A 9,520-nucleotide genomic window follows, 5' to 3' on the forward strand; every position below is an offset into this window, starting at 1 on the left:
CCAGTTGAGGATTTTGATCCTCTTGAAGACTTTGGTCCTCCTGAGGAATTTGATCTGGGGTTCAGCTTCTTCAGAGGTGATGTCATGAGGACATTTACTTGAAGATTTTCAACACAACTTTTGGGAACCCAGATTTTCTTCAGAGGAGGGCCATTCCTGCTGTTAGTTCCAACATATCTAGCAAATACTTCACCAGATTGATTTTTGAATAGTTTATAGTTGGAATCAAATGACACATCCGAGGAATAGGATAATTCACATGAGAAGCCAGTTAGATTAGATGGATCAAAAGGAGGCCCAGTAGCAGCAACCCATGAGGTTTTGGGATATTGCTCAGGTTTCCAATAAGATCCATCAGCATTCAATTTCCTCTCAAAGGCAATTCCTTCTTTCCTCGGGTTCCTGTTCAAGATCTGCTTTTTGAGCACATCACAAAGGATTTGGTGTCCTTTGAGGCTTTTGTACATGCCTGTCACGTACAATTCCTTCAACCCTGCATTTTCATCAGTGACATTTGTGTTTTCCTTAAGTGAGGAAATAGACACAATAGGTGCAGTTGAAGTATTTGTAGCAGTGGTAGCATTTGAAGATTCTGGTGAAGAATTAGCAGTTTCACGATCAATGCATTTAAGACATGGAGGAATAAATTCAACTTGACTAGCGCTGATCTGTTGAGCTAGTAATGAATCATTTTCCATACGAAGATCATCATAAGACATCCTTAGCTTCTCAAGATCAAGCTTCCTTTGAAGAAATTCGTAGGAAAGCTTCTCATGATCAGTGAGGAGTGTATCATAACGATCCTGAAGAATATCAAATCCAGACTGAAGATTTTTCATGTCATCAGCGAGGATTTGATTAAGATTCATTTCATCATTCAACAGATCATCACTTTTGTCTAGCAGTTTTTGAAGCTTTTCCAGAGCAGTTTGTTGTTTAGTGGCAATGATGGCAAGTTTACTGTAACTGGGTTTTTTGTAATCATCATGTTCACAGTCACTTGAATCAGATGAGGAGGCATTATGTGATACCTTTGAACCTTTTGCCATGAAGCAATAGGTTGGAGCGAAGTCATCAACATAGTCATCAGTATGGATGGTGCACTCATTTTCTTCAAGATTGAAGATTGACTTGCTGACGAAATTGGTTGCTAGTGCAAGACTAGCCTGTCCGGATTCTGAATCTTCTCCAGAGCCTTCTTCATCATCACATTCTTCTGATTCTGCCTCGGAATCCATTTCCTTGCCAATAAGTGCCCGAGCCTTTCTGAAGCTAGTCTTCTTGTGTGAGGAGGACTTTGAAGATGAGGATTTTGAAGATTTCTTCTTCTTCTTTGAGTCATCGGAACTGTCATCCTTGTATTTCTTCTTCTTTGATTCCTTTCCCCAGCAAGGACAATCAGCAATGTAATGACCTGATTTCTTGCACTTGTGACAGGTCCGTTTCTTGTAGTCCTCAGATGCAGATTCTGATTTCCTCATGTCTCTTCTTGATGATTTACCGAACTGGCCTCGTCGTGTAAATCTCTGGAATTTTCTCACAAGCATTGCAAGTTCCTAACCAAATTCTTCAGGGTCACAACTGCTGTCATCTGTGTCTTCTTCTTCAGATGAGGAAATTGCTCTTGCCTTCAGTGCACGTGGTCTGGAATAGCTTTGTCCATATAGATCTCTCTTTTCTTCTAGCTGGAATTCATGAGTATTTAGCCTTTCGAGGATATCAGCAGGATCTAGCATCTTGTAGTCTGGTCTTTCTTGAATCATCAGAACTAAAGTGTCAAATGAAGAATCCAAAGATCTCAGCAGTTTCTTCACAACTTCGTGATCAGTGATGTCTCGAGCTCCCAGTGCTTGCAGTTCATTTGATATGTCAGTGAGACGATCAAAGGTGTCTTGGCAGCTTTCATTGTCATGTCTCTTGAAGTGATTGAAGAGATTGCGAAGAATATCAACACGAGAGTCGCGTTGGGTTGATACTCCTTCATTTACCTTGCACAGTCTCTCCCAGATCAGTGTTGCAGAGCCTAAGGCACTTACTCTTCCAAACTGGCCAGGGCTCAGATGACCACAGATGATGTTCTTCGCTTGAGAATCGAGTTGCTTTAATTTCTTCACATCAGGTGTAGTGACACTCGCAGAAATGATGGGGACACCATTTTCCACAATATACCAGAGATCATTGTCTATAGCTTGTAGATGCATTTGCATTTTGTTCTTCCAGAAGGGAAAATTCTTTCCCTCGTAGGTAGGACATGCTGCAGTCACCTTAAACATGCCTGCAGTCGACATAACTAAAACTCCAGGTGGTTAAACCAAAATCACACAGAACAAGGGAGTACCTTGCTCTGATACCAATTGAAAGTGCGTTATATCGACTAGAGGGGGGGTGAATAGGAGATTTTTAGAATTTCATCACTGAGGAAATTCCTTTTGAGGAAATTCCTCACTGATGACTAACTTACAGCGGAAACAGTTAAGGATCAGTCGTGCAATCGTTCACAACAGCAGTATTGCAGAGTGAAGATTATGAAAACAGATTGCACAGTAAGCAGGCACGCAGAATACAGATGATGATTAACTCATGTGAAGAATTTGGGGTTGAGGAAATTCAGAGAAAGTCTTCAGCAAACTCTTCAAATAGTCACAGTGAATGTCATCAACACATAATACAGAGAATGTAAAGAGTTGAGGAATTAGAACCCGATTCTTGGTGAAGACTGTTGTTGATGACCCAGTTCCAACTGCTGTGACAGTTGTACATCTGGTTTGGAGCGGCTTGGTATTGAAACCAAAGGACACCCAGTCCCGGGACACACAGTCCCTACCGTATTCTCCTTGAGCTAAGGACACACAGTCCTCGCCCAATACTCGTGGTAAGTCTTCAGGGCAGACTTCGAAACCCTCACAAACTCGGTCACCCGGCGATCCACAATTGACTGCTGGATTGCTCTAGACCATGACGCCTAACCGTCTGGAGGATGCACAGTCCTCAAAGGTAAAAGGCTTCAGTCCCACACAGGAACAACTTCTTCAGTGATGCTCAATCACTAGGTTTGGTTTGTGGTTTCTGTGGGTGGTGTATTTCCTCACTGATGATTTACTCTCGAAAGCTCTGAGGAATTTGGGTTGCTCTTATGACAAGTGTCAGTTTCTAACGGAGCAGCCAACCAGCTAGTGGTTGTGGGGGCGGCTATTTATAGCCTGGGAGCATCCCGACATGATTTGACATTAATGCCCTTAAATAATATGACCGTTGGAGTGGATAAGACCAGTGACTTGGCGTGGCTATTGAAACGGTCGGGACCCTCAACTGTGAGAGTCCTCATGTCACTCATATTCCTCACTTGAGGCTTTTGGTAGTATTTGGTTTGGGTTGAGCATCATGAGGAAATTCATTCCATAGCGTTACTTTGACCCCCTTTAACAGTACGGTGTTCCTATTCATCAAATGCGAAGAAGGTAAAACAGAAAACGTAAATCTTCATGTTTCAATTTCTTCAGAACGATTTTCTTCAGGAACCACCGATCTTCTCAATATCAATATCTTCATGAGGAATATCAATTTCATCGCAAATTCTTCGCGATTCATTTCTTCAGCTTCAGACCAATTTCTTCAACTGAAGACATATATTTTTAGGGGTCGATATTCTTCAAATATCTCAAACTCCTCAATGACTTATAGATCCTGTGTACACTCATAAACACATTAGATACTTAACCTATAAGTCTTCAAACCACCAAAATCACTAAGGGGCACTAGATGCACTTACAGTAAGCTTAATTTTCATTGGTGGAGATGTTTGTGCCATGGATTGATGACATGGCACATATCCAACCATCCATCCATCCATCCATCGACCCACCCGCAGCCCAAAACCTAACTCCATTCCTCCCGTCGGTCCCCTCTCCCCTCTCCCCCTCCCCCGATTCAGATCCAGAGTTCCAGACCTCGCCGCCGCCACCTACCGCAAGCCGATCTCGCCACCCGTGCCCGCGCACCACCACCCGCTCACCGCGCAGACCCCATCGCTGGCGTGCAGCAGATCCACACCTAGTCCATCTCCGGTGACTCCCGAGCCCTTAAGGGTCGCTCTGTCTTCTAGATGGCCTCGAGGGCAACCAGTTCTTCCTCAACCTCGAGGGCAACCAGTCGGCCTCCGTAACCCTCTGCTCGCCCTCCTCTTCCTCGCAGCAGCAGCAGCCCAGATTGCCATGGCGGCCGAGCCGGAGCAGGCGGCCGCGGCGCAGGAGGTGGCCGTGCACATCGTCTACGTCTACCGCCCCGAGGACGCCGACCCCGAGGAGTTCCACATCCGCACCCTCTCCCCCGTCCTCGGCAGGTACCGCGCCGTCCGAATCCAGCCGGATCCACCGCCGATTGGCCCGGGCCTGCCTGCGCCTGCCCCGTAGCATCTAGGTCTTTGGGGGCTTTTTCCGGTTGTACAGTTTGCTGATCTGGGGGGTGAATTTTGACAGCGAGGAGAAGGTCAGGGACGCGGTGCTCTACCACTACAAGCACACCGCCAGCGGCTTCTCTACGAAGCTCACCGCTGAGCAGGTCGAGGACCTCTAGAGTGAGTGCCCCCCTTCCTTCCACTTCATGGAGTTCCAGTTATGCTTGCCTCCGCTGTACTGAACTCTTAGTGTGGAATTTAGTTGCACCTGCATAATGTGGAATTTTAGTTGCATTGAGTCACCGGATGCCCCATCACAGGCACGGAACGAGATCATCACAGGCACTAAAGCCACCATCTGATTACTTTAGAACTGATCAGTTTCCCTTTTGCTATGAAAGAGCAGCCTGCTAAATCTGATCAGGCACCCCTTTTTCTGATAGAACTAAAAGCAACTAGTGGAAGACAAGGCTAACACATCCCATCATGATTCTAATTCCAATAAGTAATTTTTCCTGATTTTTTCCTTGTCCTTCTGAAGTTTGATACAGTTTGATATAGTGGTGAAATCTGTAGATTCCCTACAAAGTAGTGAAATATGTAGCTTCTAGAGATACATTGTTGTCCTGTCATGTGCTTATTTCCCAGGCATGGAGTAATACTTATGACACACACACAAATTGTTTGTTCTTTTCTGCATAGGCACAAGTAGTTTACTGGAACTATTCTTTAGTCATAACAAACATTCAAGAAAGCATGAACATTTGCCATTCAAATCTTTTCAACTCTGCACATGTACAAGTGACATTCAAATCTGATCAATTCTGCACATGTAGCAGTATAAACTAGAACACTAGTTCAGTTATAGAGAGCTTCTCTCTTGTTCCCACAGGCACACAGTTCCCACTGAAATCAAAACATGCGTTCTTAGTTCTTGCACAATTGCGGAATGGAAGGTGGTTGCCGAATCATTTCATCGAACTTTGTAGTGTGAAATCGACTCCAACCAGTAAATAAATTGTTTCAGTGTTGCTCTTGGGTTACGTTATAAGATGGGGATTGCAACCCTCTTTGACCTGAGTAAGTCATAGACCTGCAAGCAGTTTAAAAAAACGTTGGCTATATATAGGGGGAGGGATCCCTGCCTTGACTATACATTGTTAAGGTAGAAGATGAGACCTCTCCGCAATTTTTTTCATGCCGATAGTGCCCCACAATTCGAGCATGGGTGGGAGAGTTCACCATAGTGAGCTCTAGCCACCAAACCAGCGCTCCCTCATAGCGAGCTGGTGTTTCGGCTGCCGAGGGGATGGGTTGGAAGAACGAGCAAGGTTTGCTCTGCTCTGCTGCATATGTTTTCTTAATCTTGGCATGCGAGCTTAAGCAGTTTCTTGTGATGCATATTTATTATCTCTGTTAAGAATTGAGTTAAGCTTCAGTAATGTATTCTGTACTGAACTTCTGAATTCTTCTAATAGCCAATATGCTACTGTTTTCCGATAAGTATGATCTGAACTGAGTTAAGTTTCTTGCTACGATCTGAACTGAGCTATTCTGTTACTTGCTGCTGGCAGATTCGTGATGGAACCGTCCGGTTCAGGAGTAGCAGAACCGGGCGAGGACGGCCATGACCAATAACCGGCCCATGAGCGCTCCTACGCCCCCTCCAATGGAGCCGGACCCGTGGTGGCGGAGACGAGGGAGGCGCCCAACTCGTTTGGACTGGAGTGCATTCCTGAGCGTTTCTTGGTTTCCTCTTGCGCAGTTCAACTCGTTGCGCACGGGAGAGGCGATGCATAGGAAGGAACGGGTATGATCTTACTGCTCGCTCGCTCTCTTGTGATTTGTTGCCAAATCTTTCTGGTGTGATAGCATGCTTTGCACTTGATAGGAGGCATTTCTTGATTTGTCTATTTGGTGTGATAGCATGCTTTGCACTTTTGCTGCGAGTGAAAAATGTGCGGATCATGTCTTGGCAGTGCTTGCTGTCATATTTTGGCAAGAAGAAATCTTGATGCCAAAATGTATCAGTTTCCATTGTAGATGAATGTCGTTACAGTAGTTTCCAATCTGGTTTACTGTTAACACCGGTATCTTCACATTTTATGCGCCTTTCCTTTCCTTTCCATATTACTAGTTTTAGTAACAAGTAAATTATAAGGTCTGGTTTACTGTTAAATTAGCTCTAGTTTCCGGTCCCGGTGAACTCTCAAGAGCGACTCTGTTTGATTTATTTTTGCGTATCCATAGAAAGAACAATCTGATGAAAAATGAAAATACACAACGCCATATTAAGCTTTAACTAGTAGCACAACCAACCCCAATGTGGTCACTCATTGTTCCAAATAATATTAATAGTTATTATTATGTGGTCACTTGGACATGTGCCCAGATCCATATATGCATGATTGGTACCTGTATAGATCTACAAAGGGAACAACATCTGACACTGCCTGTCCTTCGATTAATTATAAATAATATTACTACATATTGTTACTATCTGACACAGTAATTTTTAGATTTTTCTTCTCAAACACGAATACAAGTAGATGGCAGTTTGTATTTGAATTTCGTCGATTCGTCGCGCTTTACTAACTGCCATCAGGGAGTGGATCAAGATGATGCGCTATACATGCATGTTGCTATGCTATTTATGTGGGTGGGAGTTGATCATTCAATAATCAACAATGTCGACTCATGCATTGCATTTTTCTGTTACTACTTGTATTTATTCCTGGTATATGTCTTTCTCGCAACTGTGTATCAAGTTGGTCTGCTGAACATTGACGGATTCTACGATCAACTGGTGCATCATACTTGTTTTCCTTCAAAGTTTTCCTGAATATTATTATTTTTGTGTGCAACTTATCTTAGAGTGACCATGTATGTCAGTATACTCAAGTAACTGAATGTATTCACGTTAACTCTGTTAAGTACTAGTAGATTCAGAAATTTAGTTCATAGAATTATTGGTAGGAGCAGTAAATGAGTCAAACAAAAATATCCATATGCAAATGTCGGTCTATGTTTGATTCAATTTGGTTTGCTCTGCTACTGAAGCTCCTATCCGGTCTAATGTTTTTTGTTTTGTCTCTTTTTCTGTTGCTAGGAAAGTGATGAGAAGATGTCGATGATGCCTACTGGGGACATTCAAGTCAACACAACATAAAAATTTCTGAACCTATGTCTCATAGGAGAGTGGAATGAACTCTATTGTTAGCAGATGTGTCATTGTTTTATTTTGCAATTCTGTCCGTTCTTGTTATATTCCTATGTAAGGAAATGTATTTATGAGATGATTTATTGTGTTATGTAAACCTGGGAGATGTATTATGTGATGTTATATGATGGATGATTTTAATTTGAGTTGGAGTATTCTTGATTTGAATATGAAATAGTGTTGGATTTAATATTGGACAAATAATTGGGTTGCAAAGGCCCAACAAATAGAAATGAAACCAAGTTCAGGAACAAAAAGTTGCTGAATTCAAAATTGAAAAAGGCCAAAACTGAAACTGGATCAAATGTATTTGGGCACTAAAAGGCCAGGGCCCAAATTATAATGATAAATTTTTTTTCGAAAAAAACATACTAAAGTGGGTGTAAATAGGCTAAGGCCCAAAAGAAGTCCAATAAGAAAAAGCCCAAAAAAATAAAACCATCCCATGTGATCAATTAAAATGGGTTGGGCTGATTTCAACTATGATGTTTTGATTTCGTCGTAACTTTACCACGTAGGACTGCCACGTAGGACTGGGTTATATTGTCAATGATGATTTAGGATCGTCGTAAAGGTTACGACGATCCAGGAATCGTCGTAGAAGTTACGACGATTTCGATCAAAACGTCGGTGCTGTTCATTTCTGACGCTCCGTTTTTGACACTTCGTTTTTCGTCGTGAGATCGTCGTAAACTAAAAACCGTGACGATGTAGCGACGAAAATATAGCGTCGTGTATTAGCATATTCCTTCTAGTGTAGGCTGTCGGCATAGCCTAGCCTTATCCTCTTGGCCGCATCCTCCTTCACTCATTCGCTCTCGCTCTCTCCCTCAATTCCCTCTATCTCTCTCGCCCGCAATTGCCGCCGCCACCCGCTCCACACCCACGCCACCGTTACTAGACCCACACCTCCACCGGCCCACAACCGCTGTCATCCCCGTGTCCACGCGCTCCGCCTCCCGCGTCGCCTCCACGACGCCGTGCTGCCTCCTGTGTCGCATCCATGCGTTCACGCCGCCACGCTGCGCTCCACCTCCAGCACGACCCCCTCCAGCCTGAATCCCGGCCAGCGCCTCAAGCCCCGTCCCCGATCGCCTCCCCCGCCCCGACCCTGACCGGCACCCCCACGCCCCTGACCTTGCTCGTCCTCCCCGTCCCCCATCATGGTTGCAAATCCGACCGGCCCGTTGTGCCTTGCCCCGGACAGCCCTGTCTCATCCCCTCCCGGCCTCGACTGTTGCTCCAACGGGAGGTGAGCAACAATGGCATAATTTTTTGTATGAATATGATGAATATGATGAATGTATGAGTGGTGATGAATATGACTAATGCACGATGGCACAATTTTTTGTATGAAACCCCCCGTAGTTAGGTAGGTTAATGTTGTGTGTAGTATTTAGTAGAAATAGATGAATAGATATATCGGTTTTTGGTAGATGAATGAATAGATGGATGAAATGGTAGAGAGTAAAAATGTGAAAATATATGGTCAACAAATTTTTGTATGTTTTGTGTAGTTTCATGCTTTTTAGATAAATACTTAATGTGATAAATAGATGTTTTGTGTTTATTTGGATATGATGAGTGGTTATTTAATCATCATGATCTTAAAAAAAATCTGAAGTTTCAATGTTGTATGTGATGTGATGACCTAAGTTTTTTAATAAGGGGCGGCTTGGTGGTGGGCGGCATAGGGAGGGGGGAAGCCGCGGGGAGGGGGCGGCATGATGGTGGGCGACACGGGGAGGGGGCGGCACAAAAGGTGGGCGGCGCAGGGAGGGGGCGTCGCGGTGGTGGTGGTGCAGGCGGCGCGTGGAGGGTGGAGACACCGAGGTGGGGAGATGGGGGAGAGAGAGGTGGGGACTCGGGAAGGGAGAAAGAGGTTTTTGGAATCTTCTAGGGTGTTC

The 9,520-nt window shown here is 44.2% G+C and overlaps 1 protein-coding gene across 1 annotated transcript; it reads left to right on the plus strand.

Moving 5' to 3' along the window:
• Positions 1–4,196: 4,196 nt before the first annotated feature.
• LOC123430554 (subtilisin-like protease SBT3.17) lies at positions 4,197–4,697 on the plus strand. The gene is made up of 2 exons (XM_045114415.1): positions 4,197–4,339; positions 4,476–4,697. Exons 1-2 carry the CDS (start codon positions 4,212–4,214, stop codon positions 4,570–4,572), a joined length of 225 nt encoding a protein of 74 aa, XP_044970350.1. The 5' UTR covers positions 4,197–4,211; the 3' UTR covers positions 4,573–4,697.
• The last annotated feature ends 4,823 nt before the right edge of the window (positions 4,698–9,520 follow it).

The sequence above is a fragment of the Hordeum vulgare genome, chromosome 2H (genome assembly GCF_904849725.1).
Source record: "Hordeum vulgare subsp. vulgare chromosome 2H, MorexV3_pseudomolecules_assembly, whole genome shotgun sequence".
Taxonomy (NCBI): domain Eukaryota; kingdom Viridiplantae; phylum Streptophyta; class Magnoliopsida; order Poales; family Poaceae; genus Hordeum; species Hordeum vulgare.